The following is a 26,156-nucleotide window of genomic DNA, read 5'->3' as shown; positions in this document are numbered from 1 at the left end:
ACTGCCTCTGATAAGGTATGTTCATACACGGCCTTTTGCAAAGTGTGCGCATACAGGTTGTGCTGCTGTTTCGGTGTCCTGGCTCCTACAGGAAAGAGCTTCCTTGGGGAGGGGAGGCAGCGAACGGGCCCTGCCAAATGCCCATTGTGGCTTGTTCAGACACACCACGCAGCTTGCCATTTAGACACTGCAAGTTGCCAAGAGGTGTTAAGGCCTTTCCATGTACCTTTCCATTCAGTTCCTCCTAGCGGAGTTGTCGTCTCCCCTCTGGGTATTCCAGACTGCTGGTTTCAGAGGGGATTAGTGCAGCGGCATGTGATCTACACCCATCCAAGACCAATTTCTCAGGCTAAACTACAGCTGGAATAATGCAGAGCTAAGATGGTGGGCCAGATTCATATAGGCTTAACCACCCTGTAACTTCATTATCTTTAACAAGCTCACTTCCTACAGATACCCAGGTATACTTCCAGATGCCTGACTCCACCTTTTCACTGCAGGATAGTGCACTTTCTTCCCTCACTGTGAACATTTCACATTTCTCGCCACTTGCAGACACCTTGTGCAGGCGGCTTCATGATGCCACAGCTTTGCTGCAGCTTGGGGCACAGCAGAGGTTCTGGTTTCAACAGTGAAGTGGCCCTACTGAAAGGAAACTGCATAGCTACTACTTTGTAGTTGGCAAAAATGTAATCGCAAATGTTCAGTTGTAAAAGAAATGCTTTAATTCAGCTCCAAATGAGCAGAGAATTCAATTCTGAATGCCTGTAATGGGACTCACAACAGCCGATTAAACAATCCCGCAAACTTACATTATGTTTTGTTGCCATTTCTCTTCCCTGTTCTCTTGTAATTTTCCGTAAATGCATTAGATCAACTTTGTTTGCCACCAAAATCATTGGAAAGGACTCTCTGGAAAAAATCAAAACCACCACCCAATTATTAGCAGACTACAATGAAAAATGCTGAGCATAAGTTTCACTTTCTGATGCTGACATCTAACATTCTCAGCTACGGATGTAGCACGTACATGTAAAGAAGCAGAAAGACCAAATGTACACACATCAGCCCCCTGATTGTGCTACACACACATACATCATATTGTAAAAATTTACTTGAAAAATTGCATGCATACACATATTAATTCTTACTTGCAGGCAGTTCAAGGTCTTAGTGTTATCATTTTTGCAATGCCTGACAATAGCTAAGCCTGAAGATCCAACTAGGTGAAGAAAGAACTAAAGAATTAGTCAGGAAATTAACTGAGACATAGAAATTGATCTTGAACAGGGGATTGGGACTCTTTTGTAACAGTTAAGGCATCTCAGTAACTGCATATCTTGGCAACTGCTCGTCACTGCAAGGCAGCAAGGTGTGGTAGAGTAACTGGCGTCAGTTCATGTCCTAGTCATCCACTGAGAGCAACCGTGGGGGAAGAACAGATGGACTCTGGGAGCTGGTGCTTAGAGGGGCATCAAAAGGAGGAGACAATGACTGGGAGCAAAGATGGCCATCAGCTGTTACCCCAAGACAAGCTAAAAGACTGACAGTGGTAGCTGGAAGGAGGCTGGATGGAACAAAGGAGTCTCGGTAAGCTTCCAGATGCTATTACCTACCATCTTCTGCTTCTAATCCCAGAGTGAAAAGCTGATGAACAACCATCCTTTTGTACCAAAACCATCGACCTCTGTAATACTGCTCAGTATTTCTCTAACTTTACCAAGCACGTGGCTGCCTTCAGTCACCACCTGAGAAGAGACCCATCTATCCACAGCACGTCCAGTGCAAGGCACTCCTGATGAGGCATGTGGGTCAGGCTCTCCCCTGGCAGAAACCCCCGTAGCTCCAGTGATTAACCAGAGCCAAGGCAGCTCATGCCACAGGAGGTCCTGGCAGCGCAGCTGCTGCCCACCCTGCCCCCATATGGAGCATCTCCTCCAGCTGCATGACACAGAGAGCAAAGTCATGCTGCAGGGTCTTTACCCACTGCTAGGAGGGAGTAGGTCCCTTCTGATAACTGACAGTTACTGCAATATTATTTTCTTATATTTAACTTTAAACCCTCCTAAAATGATTCCAGTGCTCTGCTGTAACACAGCTAATTTTATTGGGATAAAGAGCAGCTGGCCATACTCATTTCTGCATAAAACACTTCCCTGAGTAACTCTGGATTTTCAGACAGCATTTCTGTGTCATTTTTCATCAAGATGATAAGGGCTCCATCTTCTCTCTGGCATGCTGCCCCATTGCTCTGGCTGGAAAAATACCGTACTGCACTCTGCATTTTATATGAGTCTTACAGTTATTTGTTCTGATAACGTGGCTTTGATATAATTTTAATACCTGAGCATCGATATATCTTGACTCTGATCATTCTGGAGCAAAACACTTGCTTGTCCGGATTATTTGATTCCCTTTTGGCTTGCAGCAGACTGATAAGAAAGGGATTACATTTGGACGGTATCTCATTTGCCTTGTTTACACCAGGCATAAAACTCTATGGGGACTTTGTTCCCTGTTGTAAGCTGTACGATTGCTAGTTGGACAAAGCTACTATAGTTGTAAGTTTTACTGTAATGAAGGTTATGGCAAGAAACAGGAGGAAGGCTTTGAACAGCTATGCTAATGTGGCAGCCTGCAACTCCTTTGGATTTTAAATTGCCAAAACCGACTGTTATCTTGGACGCCAGAGCAATGCTCTGCTCCCAGCTACCTGTGGGTCTGGCCGGCCGGTTTCTTCACGCACATTGCTCCTACCGCCGTGATTTTCTGAACGAGCTCAGGTTCTGGGTGAAGCGTGAGGCTCCCCGTGCGCAGCGTTTAGGTGGCTTTGAGCAGGGAGACAAAAACAAGTGCCCGGCCGGCCCGTTTCACTTCCTGCTTCTCACACGCCGGCTGCAGCATTCACACGGCGTGCAGAGCGGGGAAAGTTTCAGTCCAGAGCAAAACAATGAACACTGCATCTTATTTTCACAAAGTTAAATTAGATAAAACCGGCGCTGGTTTGGGGCAGGTTACAGGAGACGCTGTCCCACCTTCTTCAGCTTTCAGAAACAGATTTACTTTGCCCCAAGCTGAACTAGCAGTGAAGAAAAAGTCTGTCCTGATCTGGGAGGCAGACTGAGTGACTGACTTTTTTCTTCATTTAGATGAAATCAAAGGGTGGGTTTTCCTTTACTTTTCACTCTTGTGGGCTCCGCTTTGGATGCTTTACTGGAAGAGCTGTCAGCTGTGAACCTCACATGATACGAGCCCACCCTTCCTGTGGGGAAGTTATTCAGAGCTGCAAAAGGAAGCCAGCAACGAGGCCCGAACCCTCTGGTGGCTTTTCTTGATGACTTCCATAATTAAAAGTCATTATGAATGGAAAAACTAAGTGTTTCAAAGCTGCAGATATATAAGGGCTTAATTCACACCCCACCCAGTGAGGACAGATTCATCGTCTCTCTAACAGGGATGGGAAGAGGGAGTTATCTCGCAGATAACTGGCAGCTTGCCCTCGCTCTGCCAGGACCCATTTGCTTGCCACGATCAAACTCTCGGCGCTACCTTCTCCCACGCACGCACAGGGAGGGGAGCAGGTGACCTCTCTTGCTTTCTCCCCAGTCATGGAGAGATCTTTTTATTCACTGAAAATAGCTGCTGCAGAGCACGGCACATTAACTGCGTTACAACCCTTGTAAGAAACACAGTTCCTTCAAACACGAGGTGCTTTTCCCCCTTCAAGACACTTGTTCAGAGTCCCAAATCATGAAGGACCTTCTAAGGTTTGTTTGGCACAAACTGAAGCCAGGAAAAGGAGGATGCTGCCAGGACACACAAAATGATTAGGGCTGAATACTGGCTGACTCCCTGATGGTGTTCCCAAAGTGCCTGCACTGTGCACGGAGCATCCTTCCTCGCTCTCCAGAGCCAAACCGGTTACCTGCAAAGGTGCCTGACCTGGCGGGCTCACGCCGCTCTGCCAGACCGTTCCGGCAGGAGCTTCTCCCTTCCAGACCCATTTGCACCTCCATCATAACACTGCTGAACTTTTCTACATTGAAAGCACTACATGCTTATCAGAAAGGGAAAAATACTTCTTATTCCTTGTACGTAGATCCACAAACCCACATGCAAGGATTTGCTCCAGGACACCCAGGAGGCAAAAGGCAGGGTGAGACATGCCACCGCCGCCATGGCATGGTCTCCAGAGTGGCTGGCAGGAGCGGGGTCAGGCAGTGCCCAGCTGCATGGAACCCACCTGTCCTTGACTCTGAGGATCAGCTGGTGGAACCGGTCCACGTGCTCGAAGCTAGCCTTGTCTGTCACCGAGTAGACTATAAGAAAACCATCTCCGGTCCTCATGTACTGCTCCCGCATTGCGCTGAACTCCTCTTGGCCTGCAGTATCCAGCACTAGGACAGAAGAGAGAAAGGTTTTCAGTTACTGTGAGGACCTGCTGTCACCACTGTGTGTCCTACATGGCCCTTCTGCCTCCACTGGGCTTGGTGCTCTCAAAGGCTGCAAGATTTGACAAAGATGGACAAGGTGGTTTCTTGCTACAAAACAAAAAATGCTCCCAGAGCCCACTCATCACTGTGTGCCTGTTCTGGAAGCGGATAGAGGGGAAGACGACTATGTGGGTTTTACTTTCCTTTTCCAGTACCAAGTGCTGACCACCGAACCTGGGGAGCTGCTCCTCTGGCAAGATATGGCTCAAAGTATTTCCCAGCCGTCCGTTTTTTCCCTCTCCCAGCTCTCTCTGTTCTTTGCATGGAAAACCCTAAGACTGGAAGAGTAAGTAAACACCAGTTTAAACATCAGGGACAATTACAAACTGCATGGTGAAGCAGAGCTGGGAGACAACCCAGAGTAACAGCTACAAGTGTTTTCCTTTTCTCAGTACCTGGGTATTATTTCTACAAAATTACATGCTTTCAGAGTAAGATGGTAAAGCCTTGAGGAGCTCCCCTTAAATATTTAGTCCTGTAGTGTGTGATATTGAGAAACTAATTAAAACAGGTAGAAAAGCTTTAAGTGACTTGCATATCCTATATAGCAATTGTGTTTCTGTACATTGACAATGCCTACACCTATGCTTAAATCCCCTAAAACACCACAGTTGTGGCAGCAACCCAGATGCTGCTGCTTACTAGGTTAAACTCACAAATGTAACCATAACTCACTGGTTCTCCACACAGGGTGTCCCATCAGCTACATCATTGACCACATCTGAAGCAAGCTACACCAGTCTTCTGGGTAAACACCACATACTGATGTACACATCAATACCAATTCGTGGGCCCCAGCTTTGTACACTGCCAGGATTTTGACAGGCAGGAGGAAAGTACAAAAGGACTTCATCAGTTTAGGCTGTGCCAGTACAAATGCAGTGTGAGCTTAAAGTGCATCAGCTGCTCAGAAGTAATAGTCCTAACGCATCGTTTTGCCCTTGAGGCAAATGAGGGACCTCCATGATGACTGGGAACTTTTTCACATCCCAGTCAACTGGGCTGGGTGAGAAAACTGTTTCCGCCTCTGTGGTACAGCCACAGCATAAGCATCTGCTGCCCACAGGTGATGGGGAAAGCCCAGGGCACCAGTGGATGGAGACTGTGGCAGGAGTGTACTGCTGACAGAGCAGCAGGGCTTGATACGGGTTTTTCTAGTCTGAGCAGGCCCACAGTCCTAGCAAGATGTTCCCTGTAGGGGGAAGTACCCAGGTTGTCCCAGTTTCCAGATGGGGCCAGGATAAAGCCCACTTTGCTGCCGGTGTTACGTGCTGAATCAGCACGGGTGGCCGCAGGTGGACATGCTGCATGTCACAGTGCACCCCACGAACCAGCTCACACACGTTCGCTATTGGAGAAAAGGCAGCTACACTGGAGGACCTGGGAGACCTTACTTGGTGATGGTGGGTCCTTCAAAGCCTTCAGCCTCATTTGTTCACCTGCCTTAGCTGGTCTTGAATGTCAATTTCCATGAATCCTTAATGTAAAAAGAGCTTCTAGGCTCCTACAGAGATCCAGAAATTTAAGCTTGTTTGCCAACTAGCTGGAACTTGTTGTAAAGTCACAGGTGTCTCTTCACAGCCTTTCCTCCTGCTTCTCCCCTCTAAATCTAGGGTTTTGGCAAACAGACACCCAGGCTATCCTTGAGGACTGTAAAAAAAATAAAATAGAAAACGAACCCAAAGACACAGCATGTGCTGGTGAATTTCTATGCCTTGGGCAGAACTGCTACCATGGAATAAGGCCAAGACCGCGTGGCTAGGATGGAAAAGGAAATTACCCACCCAACCTGTAAGGAGAGGCTGGGCTGCCCTCATCTGACTCCTGCACCAGCTGGACCGATGTCAGGGCAGGGCTCAGCACTGACAACCAACACACACACGCACGCATGAACACTCCCCCTCTCCGGCACACATACCCAACTTGTCGGGGGGACAACAGCTTCTCGCAGGGGGCCGGGCTCTCCTGCCCTCCCTCCCCCTGAGACAGGGCAGGTGCCTGAGCAGAAGCCGTGGGCAGGAAGGTGGAGATGGATGTGCCGTATCCTGCATGGTAATTTGCTTAGGGACTTCCCCTTGCTCTGGCACATTTGCAAACCTCCCATGAAACACATGAGGAGCATTCAGCTCTGCTCTTTCACCCAGCAGCCCACCCCCAGCTGCTGTCCATCCAAAGCTCTGCCCTGCCTGCGAGAAGCCAGGGGACAAGCCCTGGGCAGGCGGGGGGGCTGCAGGGATACCCAAAGGGACAGCATGGGGCTGTGCTCCTGCCACTCCTACCTTGCCTGGATCTTGGCCATGGCACCACACTAAACACAGGCAGAGCTGCTGTGTCAGCAGCTGCTATTTAAAGGGAATTCATTTGCAGCATTTGTAGAAAGGCGAGCAAGTCCAGGCAGCATCTAAAATGGCACTTTGAAAATGCAAGTAAAAGACATTCAGCAGTGAAGGTTAAGGTTAATCTCACATGAGTTATTCATACAAAGTGAAGCATCATGTGGATGGCCAGAGAAAGTCCTTGTTTTAACTTTAAGTATGTTCTTCATAAAGACAACCCCCACATCCTAAAACTGCTGTGCTACGTGCATTGTAAACAATCAGAGAGGAGAGTGTGACCCCAATCCTTTGTAGGCAGGATGGGACCACATCCTGGAAAGCACCAGCACTGAAAAAGGGCCAGATGCAAGCAGCTTTGCTGCTGGTGTAATCTTGTGGCATAAAAGCTTCAAGAAGACTCACCTACAGAAATGTGAAAGCAGCAAGGAGAAACAAACGTTGGGAAGGTGATTTGACTGGCTTCCTGAAGGGGTGACGAGGTTTAGGATGTTAGCCAGCACTCACCTTCTTTTAAAATTCCCCATTTCTGCAGATGGGATGTCAGAAGACATGGAAATAATCATGAGCAGAGAAGAACTGTGAGCTCTCCCTTTCTCAGTACACTTTAAAACAGCAGTTGCCTCTTACTGGCAGTTGCCCCGCTGGCAGCGCATGAAAGCCAATGTGGAGACAAGGCTGGACCAAAGCACAGCGGGTTTCCCCTACCTCATTCTTCCAAGAACTGAAATCACATTCATAGGCTGCACAGCACATGGTCAGGGACTTCCAACAGCAAACTTGGTGAAGTTCCCACAAACTTGACCGAAGAAGCAGCAAGCAGGAGCATTAATGAAAGCATTTGGGTAAAGATCAAGGAGAGAGAAGACAAGGACTATGCCTGATGTAGCAACAGACACCCAAAGAGGGCAAAGCCATTTTACAGAACTATCATGCAATCAGCTGGAGACTAAACTAAAAGCAATTAGGCTGTGAGAGCCCAGCAGGGAGGTCTCCTGCTTCACAGGTAGGAGGTTGCTGAGTGAAGAGCTGGCCTTTTCTGCTCTCCGGTGGATGTGACCCCAACTGTTGCAATGAACTACTTGCTAATTGAATCCTGACCCCTTAGAAATCTCCACACCATTTTCCTGTGAATCCCGATGGGTTAGGCAAGAGTGTGACTGCTTAGAGTGCTCTTCCGAGCAGACACAGGAGCCCAGGAATACACAGGAATTTGTGGCCCAAAATAGAAGCACTTGATGCTTCCAGGTATTTTATGTGGCAATGTCTTTGCAACCAGCAGTGCTCTGAGTGCTCATGCAGAGACACAGGCATGCAAATCTAAGCCAAGGGCAGAGACATACTATGAAATCTAAGTCACAGCATTGCTTTTTCTAGAGCCTAGGCTGGATTCAGTTCAGATCCAAACACAGCCTTTGGGGATCTCAGATCTGGTTGTGCAGGTGAGTTCCTCTTCTCTTTTTGTACCTACACAAAATTTCCTCCTACGTCTTTATCTTTACATTGCTGGACAAGTAGCTGTATAGATCAACTCCAGATTGAGTTTCTCCACTGTCCACAGCACTGAAGGGGCCAAAGATGGCCGGACAGGCAGGTTAAACCCATTTTCTATCCTTTAGCCCTTGGGTTTCACTGTCCAAATCAGACACCAGCACCCTGTTCCAAGCAGCAACTGCACATGGCTGCAGCCAGTCCTGAGAGCAGCCCAGTGTGGCTCTCGGGGCTCCGTGCTTTCCAGCATCCAGAAGAGTGGCTGCACGCCAGGAAGCTCAGGGACAGGATGCAGTTGTTTGTGCCTACCTTGATCTCACGCTTGCAAAGGCAAGCGCCATGTGTACGACTTGATTTTTGCAAGCAGTGTCCAGTGAAATCCCTTTGGCTACATAAGCCCAAGACACGTGCAAGCCTTTAAGGGGCCGGATGGGTCAGCAGGCAGATAGGAACCTGGGGTCACAGTGCCAGGGAGAGGAGCAGTGCAAAGGCATCCGACTCCAGGCGTTTTCTGCTTGTTTGAGTTCTTAATATGAAGTAAAGGAAAAGTCCCTGGAGCAAAGAGCAGAACTGGGAACGTGGCACCGTCAGGGGGCCACAGGTTACACAGCTGGATTCCTCACTGTACTTCTCTCTCCAAGTCTTGCTTTTCTTTTGGCATGGCAGCTCTGCCTCAAAAGGTGGGGCCAGAGAGAAAGTCCATCCCCAGCGGCCCTGCAGCTTGGTAGCTGAGCTCAAGGGAAAACTTAACTTGAATTGACAAGTCAAACTAAAAAGTCTCAGGCTGAGAAAAGCCGTCCCCACATCTTTGTCTTCCTTCCATCGGCAGCACAGTGGGAGAGGGCACCCGCCCCAGCCATTGGCTTCACCTGATGAGTTAGTATGTTAGAGGCTGAGCAGACAACAGTGGCCATGGCTCATGTTCTCTATTCCCATACCCCAAGTCACCCTGAAGAGGTATGAGGTGCCCACGCTGTGTGCAAAGCGAGGTAGATGCTTCAGCTTGGTCATTCTGATGCTTCTGCTCCTTCTCAGATACAGCCATACTAATCCCAGCATGAGAGCTTTCCTCAGGGAAAAACACATGATGGGAAAACACTGGGGCTTTTATGAGCCCTTCTTCTGTGCCCTAACTAAATACACAGATGTTATAACATGGAAAACCCGAGTACTTGAATTCTTGCCCTTTCTTTAAGAAAAAGAAAAGAGGGGCTTTCAGAAGAAAGGCTGTCACATCAATAAACAGAATAAAGATGCGAGCCCTTAAAGGAGCTCTTTCTTTAACAAAGGGCAAGTATTCAAAGCCTTGTGTTTTCCATGTTGCAACATCAAAATTTTCCTGGCAGGATAATAATCCCCACAACCCAAGACAAAAAAAACCCCAACACACAACCTCTTTCAAGATTGCAAAATCCCAGCAATTAAGGGAGGGAAAATACTGTACACACAAATAAAAGAATGAACGCAAAAACTTAATTTGAATTTTAATTCTTTCAATGACAGTTCCCAAATTTTAAATAATAAGAATAATAATAGTAAAAAAATGAGCTGCAAACCAACCCTTCTGCCTGCAAGTCTGCAGTGACCTTTGGTCTCCCTCTGGCCTCCTGGTTGAATTGTTCCCAAGCTTCCTGAGGAGAAAAGCAGACAGCCTGTCCTGGGATGACTAACTGCAAAACCCCTCAGCACTAAGGATGCATGGGAGACACGGGTGGGAAGGGCAGAGAGGGAGCCCAGGGGAAGGCACGTTACTCCACAGGGGCGCACACCAGGGCTGTGCCCGTCTTGCCCAACACAAGGGCACCCAGGGGCTGAGAGGGGAACTTGGGCAGAGGAGAAATAAAATGGAAAACTGAAGCTCAGGAGTAGGAAGACAACTCCTAGGCAGGGAGAGTTTATCGTACCAGGGGAAAGAAAGGGAAAAGGAGGAAGACCACAGCCCCTTTTCGCCCAACACACAGGCAAAACTCCTTGCTTTGCTGGTACCAACTGGCACAGCCCTACTGACAGGTGACAAGAGCTTAGCCCGATTCATCAACATGCCCAAGCCACATGCTTGTGGCCATCTCTTCCTCTCCTCTTCCTCCCCACCTTTTAATCTCTGTGTGGTTTATGAGCCATAAGGAACTTTGAACCGTTGGCAATTTTTTGCCACATTAAGGTATTGCACTTTTGGCTTCATACCCAGATTAGTAATTCCAGACTGGCATTTTGCAGCCAGGAGCATACAAAATTAATGACAGCAACTCAATTGGAGCAACAGCTAATCAAAGCCAATTAACCCTGCCCCCCCACTTAATTCTGACCTGATGTGTCTATACAGCACCTGCGTGTGAATGCATTTAACCAAGCACATCACCATGCTGATTTCAAGATGAACAGCAGGGAATAAATGAAGATAACATATGCAGAGAAAATTGGAGGCTGATCATGAAGCCTCATTGGGGTGGCAGCAACTGAAAACATGGGCTGGTCACAAATTGCCTGTGCATCCCTTATTCAGGTTAAGTGCCCTGTTCCACTCTTGTCCTCCAAACATTGCATCGATAGTCTTATAAAGCTGGTGTTAGGCCAACAACAAAGTATTTTTGTGTAGTGTTGGACTTGAACACACCAAACACAGGTCCCACATTCTTCTGGGTGGCAGGGAACTATCATAGACTATTCTTTGATGAGAAAATAGACACAGAGACATGCCCAAGCCAGAGAGCAAATATGCAAAAGAAGAGTTTGAATGTAGGTTTGGCTCCAAGGTCTAAAACGTGAAATAAAAGCCTGTTCCATTTAAGTCTACTTTCAGTGAGTGATTTCAGCAAAGGAGAAAAATGCAAGTTAAACATTTCATCACACTGCCAGTTAGTGCCATTGAATGAATGTGGGTGGAGGTCTTCATGGAGGGAAGCCAAATGTTTTATGCAAGCTGGCTAGCACAAGGGTTTTTTTACAACATAATGCTGGTGCAGATACCAAATGCTAGAGACGCTTTGTACAGAACTGCTCAGGCAACAGCCTGGAAGAGGGTGGGCTGTGTTTTCTTTTCTTTTTTTTTTTTTTAATTTTAATTAAGTTGTTTGATGCCAATGTATTTGGCTTTTTTTTTTTTATAAATATTTCTGCAAACTTAGAAACTTATAAGGCTCTTCATGATATATCCTCACTTGGTAGTCTCATCTTCTAAAACTAGTTCCTATTTTGGGGGTGGGCAGCTTCTTCCCACCAAGCCCTGCATGAAACATCAGCTTGTAAAGGATTTGATCATAAAGGACAACTGGAAAGTCTAGTAATTTATCATGATGCATCTTTACCCTTCCAATCATGTTTGTCCCTAATTTTATACCACAAGTGATTCATGTCACCACGTGCAACCACAAGAGCAGCTGTCCAAGTATATGGTGACCTCTGAGAATGGCCTAAATCCAAAGCCTGTGACAGAAAACTGTGGCAGAAAACACACGTGCTAGTCAGTCTTTATGCCATGTTTCTACTGGGCAAATGGTAAAGGCTCACATGCTTTTCCAAGCAATAATATTGCCTTTCTTCCAAAATTCTGATGGTTCAAATTCTCAGGCAGTAGGAAAGAGAAGGAGAAGCTGCAGTTTCACTTCTGTGGCTGCAAGGCATCTGTGGGCACGTGAACTCTGAAAGTCAGGGATTCCCAACATGCCATTCAAGGCCACAGTCAAATTCAGTTCAGCCTAAGTATAGCCACTAAACTCCGTCTGGGCAAAAGAAAGGTTTTTTCCTTAAAACAAAAGGTTAAGTTTCTGCTTGTTGGCAAACAACCTCATAGCCCAGTCACACCCAGGTCAGGATTGTCTTCTGTTTTTTTGACTAAACAAAAATTCAAATATTCAGTGTTAGATGCCTTTTCTACTTTCAAATAATTCAAATAAACCCAGGCTGTTCCAGCCAACACCAATGTGCACAGCAGCTGGTACTGTTATATCAGAACACAAGGCGCACTAGCGAAGATAAAGGTTGCTCATTTTAGGGGGCTGGAATCTAGACTAAAAAGAATGGATTTTACTTACAGCAAGATTGGATTTTTCTTTCATACAGCACTGGCATTTTAAAAAATAAAAGGTGCCCAGGTACATTATGTGGTGCTTAAATGAGAGCAGGCATATCTGATGCAGATGACAACAGAAGAAACATTTGGGGACCAATTTCACAAATACTCCCTCATATCAGCTATCAACCACTAACATATTTAAATGAAAAAACGTTGGCAAGATTATGCTCTTTGGGTTTTTTTAAATACTGAGTAATGGCTGTTCTTTAAGGACCTTGGGGACATTTGTACTCACTAAATTGTATCTGATAAATCCTTACAAGTGCAACTAAGACCTCAGGTTTCCAGACCAAGCTTATGGTCATCACAGCAAATGCCCACCAGCCTCCACATTCCACCACTCATGCAAATCCCCTGGTTTTCTGTCCCCACACCAATGGCACATACACAGAGACACCAAAGATCTTCAGCGCCTTCATGACAAGAGGGCAGAGGTAGGAACTCAACACAAGTGAGGTTAAATTTAGTTCAGTTGTGTTAGTGGCCACATACATGCACTTGGGTAATTAAGGCACAAAATAATTGCTTGCTTTTAAATACTAACTAATTATTGTATAAAGCCAAACATTTAACATCGAGATTCCCCTTATAGCTGTGGCTAGTCTGTCCCTTGCAGCACAAACTATTAAGCTGTAGCTTTAGGTAATACAGGGCTTTGTCCTCACCTGCAGAATCAAGATTTTTTAGTTTTGTTTTTTTGGGGGGGTTGGGTTTTTTGGTTTTGGTTTTGTTTAGGGGGTGTTTCTTGGGTTTTTTCTTTGTTTGTGGGTAGGTGTTTTGTTTTTTTTTTAAAAAGCGGTTTTTCTTCAAAGAAGTGAAAGGTAACGGTTATAGCAGCTCCCCAGGCTGGTACCCTACCTGTATTTAAATGAAACAGGTAACTAGATATGAAAACATCATGCCTGAATGATGGGAGTTAAGAGGTATTATAATTTTTCACTGTCAGTGGATGACAGTTTTGATTAAATGTTCTTTCTGGTTATAACCCTCATCCAGTTACCCACTCACTGTTATTTCCCAGGGGATGAGCCTAACCACAACGAAGTATCATTAGCAACAGTCACCTCACAGTGCTATAATTCAGCTTCATAGAAGCCTACCCCAGTTATCTATGATGATCTATAGGTTTTCACCCTCCTGCAAGAAATACTTCAAGAAACACTTCTGTGCAGAACTGGAACCACTGCAACTGGAAGCAGAAGCTTTGCTGAAGATCAGCTGCAAACCATGCACCGCAGCTCACAGGCCAGTTTGCATTCAAATTCCTGGCAGCTCACAGGAGAGCAGGATGGACACAAGGGCACAACAGGCTGTGGGAGGCATTGAAGTCGATTTGCTCTTATGCTTAGCTAGAAGGAAGAGAAACAACGAGAGTAGCTTGCTTACCATCAAGAATTGCCCATTGCCCATCTATTTCTGTGTGCTTCAGATAGGAGTCTTCAATAGTTGGGTCATAGTCTGGCACAAAAATCTTCTGGAAAAACTGAATGGTGAGAGCGCTCTTCCCCACGCCACCGTCTCCAACCACCACCAGCTTGTACGTGGGGAGGTTTTCGCTGGGAACGGCACTTGTAGCCATGCTTCCAGTGTGCTAGATCTGCTGGAGAAAGAGATCATCTCCGATCACTCGTTAGCAACAAAAAGAGGGCAACATGCACAGGGCAGCTTTTACCTGCTGCCTGGGAAGTGAGGATGAAGGCAGTACGGACATCCAAAGTTCTTTTGGACAGGAGCAGCAGCACCTAACCTCCCCAGCAGCTCTACTGCAACTCAGAGCCATCACTTAGAAGCGCAGACAACCCCACTGCTGTGCTTGTTTACTCCTGCCTCAGCTACAAGGATCACTAATTGCCACCAAACGCATGTGCAAAACTTGTATCATCCGCACACTTTTCCTACAGGGGCTGGGCCCACGCGGCCATGCCAAAAATCACCCTGGCTCAGCACAGCTGCCAAGCTCCGGGTAACTTCCAGTTGCCAGCGAGCAAACCTCATTAATAAACTGGAGCTGTGCTGTTCTGTGCTGCTCAACCAGCCGTACAGCAAACATGAACTGGTACGTTACATCCTGGGGCCAGATCTGCAGGCAGAAGTGGCAGTGAGGGATGAAACCAGAGTTAGAGATCCAGTCCTGGCCCTGCCAGCAGACAAAAATGCACTTAGCTGCTTGCTTCTCCCTCATTTTCATGTTTGAGAAATAAAACCAAGAAGGCAGCAGGCCAGGAACAACAGGTGGTTTTTGTTTCGGCTTTTTTTTTTTTTTTTTTTAAAAAAAAAGACACCTCCAGCCCCGTGGTGGCAGGAAGGCTGGTTTCTGTGGCTATGACACAGCAGGGAGAGCCAGGCGAGCAGCTTCCCCCACAGCGCTGTCACACCGCTCCCCTCTCTGCGAGCTGCGGAGGAACTGACTCTTAAAGAAAAAAATTCACCGGCTGCAACTGGGCAACTGCACACGTGTTGAGAAAGGAGAAGAGGCAGCCATTGCTGAACGGCCCATTTCAACACTCAACAGCAGCGGCTGCTTATTTAAGAAGCCAGGCAAGTGGTTTTGTACCTATGCTATGTTAGCGGTTGGACTTGAAGATCTTAAAGTTTTTTCCCAACATAAATGACTCTATGGAGGGCAGTGCCCTCCACCTGCCCACAGCAGCAGTGATGCTTATGCAAGTCACATGGGAAATGGGCGGCCATCTCCCAGGTTTGAATGACCGTTGCATTTTTGGGGAGGTTTTACAGTTTAAAAAAAAATAAAATAATCCATCCTAATGATGAGGCTTAAGAGGGGTGTTGATTTCCTTGGTATTGGTTTTTTTGACGCAAACCATCAAGCACGAGAGCAGCTGCGGTGACACTTTGTGCAGGCACCTGCTCCCATCCATTCCTGTCCTGCTCCTGCTCTTGGTGCTGCAGGTGCTGGCTGGGGTCTGCACCGAGGGGGACAAGGACTGCTCTGAGGCAACCTCCACAAACTGTCAGCATCTGTATCCCCACTACGCGCTCCCTCCCCCCCCCCCCCAAGGTTTTGGAGGATTTCCTGATAACCATAGGGATTTTTTCTCTGTGAAGAAGAGGACTTTTAACTTTTTTGTTCTCAGAAAGCACCGAGCAAGGCCGATGTGCTCAGTGCCGCAGCTGGCCCAGGTGGTGCTCAGGAGCCACGGCTGCCCAGCTGCTGCACGCACACTGCAAGTCGAGCTGCCAACTAACATAACTTCATTTCAGCCTATAGTATAGAAAAAACCCCAAACCAACATTGTTCCAGAAAATCTTTCATTGTTCATATTTTCCAAACAAAACACTTCATTTCTGTGTTTCTGAAGAGGCCCGAAAGGCAGCTTGGACTGTTTTTCAAAACACGAACGTAACCCCCTAATTGTCTGGCTTCACATTGAAGAAAATACCTGACTTTGAGCTTCAGTTTCTGGTTTCTCTAGTCCCTTTCTCCCAAATCACTATTTCAGTTTAATCAAAATCATTGAACCACAACAGGCACTTTTGACCTGGTGCGCGTGGGGGGCCCATGTTCCTTACTGTGCACTGGAGACCTGTCACTTGAGCAAGGGCTTTTCACAGCCGTTTCACAGCTCTGCTAACCAGCTTCTTCCCCCACTACACACCCACCTTCCCCTGCATGTGGGCAAGTGTATGAAAGGAGACAACATAAAACCGGTTGTGAACGTCCACAGTTAAGTTTTAATTGTGTGAAAAGCAGCCTCAGGCCAAAGCAGCAGTGGAAATTGAGCCATAATCTAAAAGGCAACCCGTGAAAACATTCAGTGTTAGCAGGTGACCTGAGGCATGCTGTGAGAGCACCACTCAAAGCACAGCAATGCCCAAAGACAGTATCAAGACAATGAAAGTTGACTGATTCACCCCATGCTTTTTCTGTCCACAAGGTAGGCATGAGAACAAGGTTTCCTTGATAATTCTTGCTTCTGATCACCACAGCATAATCCAGATAGTGCCAGCGGGACACAACTCCAGAAGTTACCTTCCCACCTACAGTCACAGCTCAATGCCAAAAGAGAAAAAATTTTCTAGATGAGGGAATCCCCTCTCCTCCATGCTCCCCCCCACATTATGCACAATGACAAGGTACAGCTTGCACCTGAGGGACTTCTGCAAACACAGGAGTAACTGCCCATATGCGTAATCTGTACGTTGTGCAGGTTGAATACCTTGACCCCTAATTAAGGCTGTGTACTGGACACGAACCAAATGTATATGAACTGTCTTCGTTTCTTCTCTAAAAAGAACATCCCATAGGAGGGAGAGAGAGAGAGTGATCACAGAGGTGAGAACGCTGAGGCAGGAAAGAACTGCAAAGCCTTCTTGTCCGAGTTGAGACAAGCCAAAATATTCATGGCAAAGAGAAACACCATCAACTCTGCTCATTTCTAAACTATCTTTGGAGGAAATTCTTGAGAACAGCAAGAATTTCCACTGCAAGCAACAGCTGCTGGATGGGGAAAAGGAGACCAAGCACCAGCTGAGGTCTCAACCAGTCTTAGAGCAGTTCCTCACCAGAATCCCAAGGAAAAGTTTCTTAGCTCAAATTTGGGAGAGTAAGCAACTTTTTCACATTTACAAGATCACACATCAACAAGCAGCATGCTTGCCTGCACAGAAACCCACAAATTTCAACTAAATTTGTCATTTTTGCTTGGAAGACCAAGTTTTCCTTCTGTGTAACCCTGCTTAGGTCAGAAAATCCTCAGAGGCTCTTTAGGACAGAGACCCTGGCTAAAATCCTGCCCTCCAACACAACTAATGAGAATTTTTTGCTTTGCCTGTGGCCAAGACTTCACCCCGCCCTTCTTTACACAGCAGAGTGGCTCCGGCCAGGCGGTATGAAAGACCGATTGTTACTGACACCGAGGGGGACAGGCTGCAGATGCAAAAACCATACTCCATTTGTGCATGATTTTTGACCTCATCACAAAACCACAAGCTACTGCTCAGCAGACAAGCATTACATTTTCATTGACATTTTGTACCAGCCCCTTTAACTTGCTCCTACGAAGCCTCAAGCTTATCTTGCATGCAACTCTCCCCAAAGTACTAGGATAATATTTAGCCCATTGTACAAACTGTGACTCTGCCCAAAACACTTATGGGTTGAACTGGGGCATTTGCTTCCCATTGTTTCTAGAATTCTGGTCATACTGTACGTCTAAGCTATCAGACTGGGTATTGCGTAGCCTGGAAAAAAATGCAAGGACTGAACTGAAAAAAAATAGTTTAAAAAAAAAATGATCAAGAACTGTAGGCTGGTTTGTTGAGCACAAACCCCTGTATTTTAGGTGATGCTAGGATGAATAGATGAAAACTTCTATTGAGCGTCAAAAGGCAGCAGCAAGTTTAGATGTTTCTGCAGGGCTGTTTCTACAGCTCATGGAAACAATCCTCCTTCTACTGAGATGGCAGGTCCTGTGTTCCCAACATGTAGGTACATAACGCAAACCCTCCAAAAGCCAAGTACTTCAGTCCCTCTACACCTCCACCTGCCCCAATAACCAAAGCAAGTAGACAGCTCATACCTTGACAAGATTATCATCTAAACCAGACAATAAATCAAACCTTAAAAACAACACATGTCACCACCTGGAAAATATTAAACACTCCCAAAGGTGTACAGAACTTCTGTGCTGGCTCGTTACGTTGCTACGGGCAAGTGCACAAGGCTCGGGCTGATTTTCCTGTGTTTTTGGCAAGAGCACTGACACAGTCCTCCTCAGATGGGAGCAAGAATAAGCGTGTTTGCTGTAGATCTGACTGAGAAAAATGAAGCACAGACACTTTTATCTATTGTCTGAATACAAAGCAGCATGTGGTAATACACTAATAAGCTCTGATGCTAATCACCTTACAATTTATATAGTTGTTTATTTTGAAGAAGCCAAGAGAAGGATCCATACCCTGTGCTGACAAATGCTGTCAGGACTCTGGTTACGTCACGGGAAGGAGGCTGGTTTACACCACCATCTTCTTCATATGCACCGGCAAGACCAGTGTCCTGACAGCACAAGCCAGTAAAGCTGAGACAGTCAGAAATGTGGCTGCTCCTGGGGTAGAGGGCAAGGAAAAGAGAAACACTGACCCAAGAGTGTTGCTGAGGCTAAGACTCCTCTGTAAAGATGATTTTGTATGGAGGCAAACTGCATAAAACCCCGTGTACCTGTCTGAACATGGGGATGGAGTGGAAGGGCTGAGCTATCCCCCTGGAGCAACAAAGTACTACAAAACCACCAAAGACTGAGAAATTCAGCTTAGTTTGTGTGACTGGGCCACCAAGCCCCAATTGGTCACCACCACATGTGGGTAGTGCATCTAATCCCCACCCTCATTGCAAATCTTGCCCTGAATGCAAGTGGGACAGATCTAAGCTTTTGTAAATCATTATACTTTCTGTTCAGCTGAGCAGAGGTGTGGCCACATATAACAATAATAAAATTGACCCCAGATGTTCAATACAGATGAGTGAGCACTGCTATCCCTGATTCCACTCTGCTCTTCTGGAGGCAGAGCTCCCCGGGCAAAGCCATTACAGCAGGTAAACGAGCTCAGAACCAAGCCCTGGATTTGCCGGAGGTTCGTGCAATTAAAGACACTGGCTCCCTGACAGAGAAGCCCAGCATGACAGTGATTTACAGTCTCCATGGCAACACACGACACAAACTGCATAATTCTGTTATGAAACCTCGAGAAAAAGCTGCAGCAGGGTCTGCGTGGGAATCACCAGCTCCCTTCTCCTCTGCTGCAGCTCTCCAAACCGGACAGCTTTAGGGAGCCTGTGCCGCTGGAGCAATAGGCTGAGGTTTAGCCCGTACTCAGGTACACATATGTGTGCTGAGCAATTCCATCAGCCCATGGCCAAGGGAACTTTTCTATTATCGGCTTGCCTTGGTCCATGGATAGCTCTTCACACATGCCCTGTCAGAGCTCTGCACACCTGAAGACACCCTCACCTGAGGCTGAGGAAGACTATCAGCCACTGAGGCTGCCAACTACTCCCACAGTTACAATTAATAACTCTTTCGCTTGCCACAGCTCACTCTGTTACGCCCTTTTACCCGGCCACTTTGCAGGCATTAGCAGCTCCATGCAATGCTTCCAGGGCTGAAACTCTTGCAGATCTGAACACTTCCCTCTCTGTTCCTCTTGCAGACTGCTGGCTGCAGCCACACAACCACCACGACACACCCAGAGACGTTCGCCAGGTACAAAAATAGTTCAGCCTCATGCGTTGCAGGCAATCCCTCGGACTGGGAGCTACTGGCAATCCTTGAAACACAGGACATGCCCTTTTTGGAGGCAGCTGCGTCCCTTGAGTCATGCTGATCAGGACCGAATGAACTTCAGGGAGTGCTCCCTCAAGTAGGCATGATGGTGTCCCAAACCCTCAAGAGCCAAAGGACCCATAGGTGTATGAACAACCACCACCAATTATTATTAAATAAAGATGATTGACTCTTAGCCAGGTTTCCTGCCTGGTCAACGCCTCAGAAAGGATGCACCGAGCAAAAGCTGGACTCCGAGCAAGTCTTCAGTGGAAAGTCAGCATGGAAGAGATCTGTCATGTGGGAAGTCAGAGCCTTACACCCTTCGTAGCATTGGCATTAAGTTGCTCGAAACCCAAGTGTAATTTCAGCTCTCTGAGGTTTTCCATTAAGGAGGATCCTGCCAGGTGAGAGCGCTCTCAACTCCCATCAGCTTCCAGGAGATCTGATGGAGCCCAGCACCTGGCAAGACCTGCACAGGAAATTACAGGCATTTCCTTCTGGAGCAGTGATCAAAGCACTATCAGATTGCTACTAAAGAGGAGAAAAAAAAGAAGTCATAAACCAACTGCTGTTTAAAAATAAAATCCTCAATTTTATAATTTTATAATAAAATCCAGCAATAAAGAGCTGCAACTGGTTGGGTTTTGAATTTGGAGGATGTAGCTGTGGGTCCTGGAAGCGGTCACGTGAATTCTCCTCTAGGGCAAAAAGATGCTGTACCCCGAGGGCTGCACTCCCTGAACTCCTCGCTGGTTTCCTGTGCCAGCCAAACCTTTTCTCCTTTTCAACCCAAGATTGCATCGCCTCCCCCACCACACAGATGCTGCTCGGATTTACTGTAAGAGAAAGAAAACGCACCGGGGGAGTAATGAAGCACTTGAGATTCACACAAAAGGCAGCTAAAGGCAGTAGCTGCCTGATGAATACTTGGTAGTTATTTCAGGAAACATGGAATTATAGTCTGAACAAATAATAATAATAAAAAGCCACGTCACTGGAAATTGCTTAGGTGGTAGGCGGCCCCCCCTCCCCCCCTGCTGCGAAACCCTAAGCAGTAAGAAGGAGCCGTTGCTGCAGCACTGAGTGGCAGCTTTCCTGTGGCCAGGCTGGGCACGGGGGCTCACTTGTATTCGCTTGGAAGCACGTGCTTGTCCACGTCCTGATCTGTATGTAAATGCAGCACAGCATGCGTCAATCATATTGACAAATGCCATCCAAAACGAACTCTGCTTCCCTCCCCCAACTACTCCTCCACCTCCCACAGCAACTCCATTAATCTCTCTTGGTGATGTAGTGCCCTTTTCAAAATACGTAAGAAGATTCTTGTCACTCTGACAAGCCAACAGTCAGATGCAGAAGCCAGATTATTATTATTTTAATTAAAAACAACACTTGAGTCAGATTTGGGTCATCTGCAGAGTTACAGCACTGCTGCTACCAGTTTTGTAGAATTCAGCTATGAGACCAAAAAGCAGCTACATGAGATCCATTGCTGTACGTCTCAGACCTTGACTAAAACTGCATAGTTTCCAGTTTAGGGGAGTCCACTGGAGGCTGATCCAAGCCTTTTGCCAAGACATGACATGAGAGCATCCCTGCACAGTAACTGGGACCTGAGAAAGCCAGCCCATCATTTCTCGTGTGTTTAAACCCACCATCCCTTTCCTTACTCATTTATTTCCAAAGCTCTCACGAGACACCGAGGATGACAGATTCCTGTATTACTCTTGAAAATTCTTGGCTAGTGAGGCCAGGAATACCTCTCCTATGTTATCATGGAACCAGTGAAGCTGACTTAAACATACTGTAGCAAAAAATCTGATAGCCAAGATGTTCCCCTGCCCTGCCCAACCAGAGATAACACAACAAGAACAAATTTACAGTGGAGGAAGCAGCTTCGAATTCCAATAGCTGCCCTTCCTGCTCGCACAATCCCTGGAAATGGGCAGCTTCCCTCCCACACATCCCAGCCTGCTGACACGCCAATAAAAAGACCCCAAATCCACTGCCCTGGGTGGCTTTGCTGCTCTTACGCTGCTCAGTAAGGTTTCCGAAGCAACAGCCCAATGCTGCACCAGTGCTCCATTTGCAGCCAGATGCTCTGCCGCCTGCATGTGGCCCTGCCGCTGGTGATGCAGCCAGATGTGCACAGCACAGCCCTCCTGGCTTCAGCCAGCATCACCCTGGGCAGACAGAAGCAGTCCACGCAACGAATTCATGCACTGCAGCACAGAGTTGTGGGGGAATCCCAAGCAGCTCCAAGAACTGCCCAGCATGAACTATCCTTACGGCTCCACCCTACCTTCACTCAGCCCCGCATCCCCCTGCCAAAAGAAGGGGTGCACCCACCTCTCCACCCAGCTCCTTGATGGCTTGTTGTGCTGCAGGCTTAAGGACACCACGCTGTGTGCAGGGCAGGCATGACTGAGCCAACGCACAGTCTTCATGGCACCTAAGGATGGTTTGGAGATTGTTTATGGATAGAAAGGGTACGTGGCCATCTCATTCCAGTCACCTTTCTGCAAATCTATCAACGCATTTGCCTCCCAGTTTGTCTTCCAATCAGGCTCAATTTGGTATTGAATGTTTTCTACATCTCCAGTGTTGCTACCAGATGTCTTCTGGGACGTAAATGGCTTTTTAAAGACTCCCTTCCCTCCTGGCAAATGTATTTTGCATATTTTCAGACAGCAGTAAAAAGCTGAAGGCTGTGATGGTCCCTGGTAGTAGCATTTCTACAAGGGGATGGGTGAATCCTATCAAGTCCCAAGCTGATGCTCCCTCCTTTGGGGCAGAGGGAGGAAGGTGAGAAGAGTGGGGATCTCCAGGCTATTTCCAAAACCTGTGCTCTACTGCAAACCTTCTCCAAAAGTACTCATGACTATGCCCTTTCTAGGCAAAAAGACTATTGTCCATATTCTATGGAAAAACAGGCAGATTACCTGTTCCCTTTTGCATCACAGTGTCCCCTGGAATTACCTGTAAGCTACAGGGCAGCCCAGATGTTTCAGGACACCTCAGGACACCAGGCAGGCTTGTAGCATGCTCTGTCAGCTTTCCCAGGCTCCCGGGTCAAGGACAGTCCTCCTGGTTCCCCACAACCCATTTAATACTCATTTACAGGTACAGACGAGCACAGAGCATGCTAGTCCATGACACTGGTGCTTAGTAAAGCTGCACCAGCGTGGACTTCAGAAGATGAAGGAACAGTCGTCTCGCATGTTTACCAAAATAGGCACTTGGCAGATTTTAGGTAGAACTTCTTGACTCTAAATCCCAGAACCATGTGGAAGGCTATTTTCCAGGCATTTCCAGGTCCATGTCATTACCCTGTCACTTGGAAGACTCCAAGATCTCATCGCTGGTCCAGGACCCATTACAGTCATTTTTTCCAGGCTTGTCACAGTGTCTGCCAAGAGCGTGAGCCTCTTATTTACGTACAACATGCTGGGGAGGCAACTCCGTACTTGGCAAATCTGACAAGCTTGTCCAAAAGAGGAGTGTGTGCAGAGCCCGGGGCTAGGTATGGGGGGGGTTGCGCAGCCCCCTCCTCTGCCCTACATGTGGTGACACACAGCACCACGAAGCCACAGCTTCTCCACGAACCTGCTGGAGGACAGGGTGCACAGATACCACCAGCACCCTGGTCAAGTGCCAGGCCAGCCCTGGCACTTCTTCTCAGCCTTTCTCTTTGGAAACGTCCTCAGCTGTGAGCTCCCTCCCTGCTGTGAGCTCCCTCCCTGCTGTCCTCCTCCTGTTCCTTGCTTGTCTGGGCAAGTCCTCCTGGTGGCAAATGCACACCTTGACACTCAGACCAGTGGGCAACTGGCCAAACCACCCTTGAGGAAGAGTTTATCCACGCATGACAGAAGTTCTCCCTCCTGTCAAGCATATTCACCCTGCCAGCACCGGAGAGAAGCATCTTGCGAGGACACCCCTCCAGAAAACAGGTACTAGGGTCCCACCTGGTGCTCCTCAGTACCTGCACTTTGCTGTTGAATGCTCAAGTTTCTTTTCCGGTGTCACAAGTAGATGACTCCATGTATCAGAGCAGCAGCTGAAAATCAGCATATCTTCGAAAGCACCCTATGGATCAGGTGACCCAACTTTAGACCCCTGTAGTCACCCCTTCTACCCCTCAGTTTCAGCACATATCAGGATACCTTAAGTCTGGTTCCTCCTATGCTCAGTCTAAACCCTCTGCCTCAACTTTTAAGTCATTCAGCTTGCAGCTGCATCAGAGGGTATATATGTACATTCGTTAACACTTCCATTATGTCCCATGGTTTGGCAGGTGGTGCTGCATTATGGATTTAAACAGTGCCAGCAAGCAAGTCTACAGCACTTCACTCGATTAGCATGCTATGGGAAATCATACCTCAAAAGAGTTTTGCACTCTTGTGAAGCACCTCCAACGAACAAGGCAACAGCAGGGCTCCAACCACCACTGCCTCTGTGCAATCACATCAGAAATTCACTCACAATTTCATGAAAAGATAAACCCCCTCAAAAATAAATTGCCCTGTGGGGAAAAAAACCAAAAAGGCAAAAATTAAAAGCAACAGCAGTCTCTCCCCAGTTAAAGGAAAAGCGAGAGGCACACCCTCCACTACCATTACCACAAAACATCTTTTACACACACCAAACAATAACATCTTCTGCTTTTGCCCTATAAACTGGTTTTAGCATTCCCATGGGAGAAACACATCACACATGGTTATACTCATTATGTAAGTCAGTCTTCCAGGTACTCTGCCTCTCACCAAAGGTGATGGCTTCCGTCGTATCAGGCTGGTACTAACAGATTTCCAGAAACTGTGCAGTCACATTCCCTGAAGGGACGCCGTTCCACAGGGATGAGCAGATGTGCTGGCCTAGCCAGTGCTGACCCACTACTCCCTCCCCACAGCAACACAGTCAGCAAACACACCACTCAGTACAGGCGAAGGGGTGGCTAAGGACCGTTGATGGGACAGGAGGGTAACATACTGGTTAAACACTGGTATCACCACATTGCTTATAATTTACTGTGGCTGGATGTACTCATTTTTCCTTAAATGTGAGCTGTACTACATGTAGGTGTACCTGCAGTGGTACAGAACGCTGGCTCCCACAAGTGTACAGGACTTCTGCCTTACCTGGGCAATGGGAAAGGTCATTTCACAGGTAAGACCACACATGAACTGAACAAAGCAAAGTAACTGGATAAAGTTTCTGAGTCTAGATTATGGCAGTCCAATCAAAAGCTACTTTCAAAAAATCCTGGTCATTGCTTAGCTCTTCCAGAGCATCATTTTGGTTCAATTACTCTGCTCTCCTGTTTGAACAGGTTTCCTTGCTCAGATTCTCCTGACTTTCAATCCCTTTGAGACCTTGGCTAGGAAGTTTCATAGGAATGTTTAGGTTCTGCCATCAGAGCCCAGGAATATCCGTTTTTAACTTCCATCTACCACACAGCCGTGAAGTACAGTTATCCTGCTGCAAAGTCACAATGGAGTAAAGACATCAAGGTCTTTTCTCAAAAATAGTGGGAGGCAGTGTTATGTTGCTCTGACCTCATGGAAGATCCCATATGCCATTCCTACGCCTATATAGTGCCATTGTTTTTAAACAAATTTTTTTTAAGCAAAGAGATGTTAGCCTTAGTCTTGGCAGCTCAGGTAACTCATTTGCGTCATATTTTACATACCAGACACAGAGAGAGCAAGAAATATGGATCTGGTGCTTCTTTGTACTGCTGGGTTCTCCCTAAGGGACATTCAATCCACACAAGGGTCTTTCATATGCTTCAGTACATTCAAGGGCACTGCAAAAATAAAATATGAACGACAACTGTAGATACCCTTACGTTTTATCTTGACCTTATAAGCTATAACACAGCATGGGATGGTTTACCCTGGTGTCCTGACATGTTTCTGGATATAAAAATCTTTCTATTAAAACCACAGATAGAGATGGCATGGATTGCAGCCACTTGAAGAAGAAAAAAAAAAAAAAAAAAAAGCCCCAAGCATTAAGGGTTGGTAAGGGACAAGATTACTTTCATCCTGCCACAGCATGTTTCAATTTAACCACTGCATCTCTCAGCACTTTTGGTTCATATTCTTTTACCACACAGAGACACAAGTTTGGTATACGCCCAGCCCTAGGAAGGGGAAATGATATTTTGGGTCATCAGCTCCACCCACCATGTCCACCCACCCCTCCAATCGACAAGGCTTTTGAAGTGCACCGGTCTCAAACAGAAGCAAGAGCACATTAGCCTTGGGTCAGGAGGGCTTGGAGAGCTGGAGCACTCCCGAGGTTGGAAGGCATTTCAGGAACTTCTTGGGGCCAAGTGGCTTTGTCAGCAAGTCCCTCACCTCCTTCTGCCCACGAGGACACCCTGCCCAGGGCTGCCTGCACCTCTGTCCCCACCATGGACACTAGCAATCACTCCCTCCCCTCCCCAGCTCCGCGTTTGCTGCCCTGAAGGAAGCAGGTC

General features: G+C 47.1%; 1 protein-coding gene across 12 annotated transcripts in view; it reads right to left on the bottom strand.

Annotated features, from left to right (window-relative positions):
• MRAS (muscle RAS oncogene homolog) overlaps positions 1-26,156 on the bottom strand; it is a 41,377-nt gene that overhangs the window by 4,699 nt on the left and 10,522 nt on the right. For 5 of the 12 annotated variants that reach the window (XM_080399549.1, XM_080399552.1, XM_080399541.1 and 2 more), the window contains 4 exons: positions 25,362-25,478; positions 13,776-13,989; positions 4,244-4,397; positions 813-912 (listed from right to left, as the gene is read on the bottom strand). In XM_080399549.1, coding sequence (XP_080255675.1) covers positions 813-912; positions 4,244-4,397; positions 13,776-13,968 — 447 coding nt within the window. In that variant the 5' untranslated portion in view covers positions 13,969-13,989; positions 25,362-25,478. The remainder of the gene's footprint in view (positions 1-812; positions 913-4,243; positions 4,398-13,775; positions 13,990-25,361; positions 25,479-26,156) is intronic. The other 7 variants (XM_080399543.1, XM_080399551.1, XM_080399548.1 and 4 more) reach the window with 3 other exon arrangements.

The sequence above is a fragment of the Falco punctatus genome, assembly GCF_963210335.1.
Source record: "Falco punctatus genome assembly, chromosome: 8".
NCBI classification, from domain to species: Eukaryota; Metazoa; Chordata; class Aves; order Falconiformes; family Falconidae; genus Falco; species Falco punctatus.
This window is presented reverse-complemented; position numbering and strand designations above follow the sequence as displayed.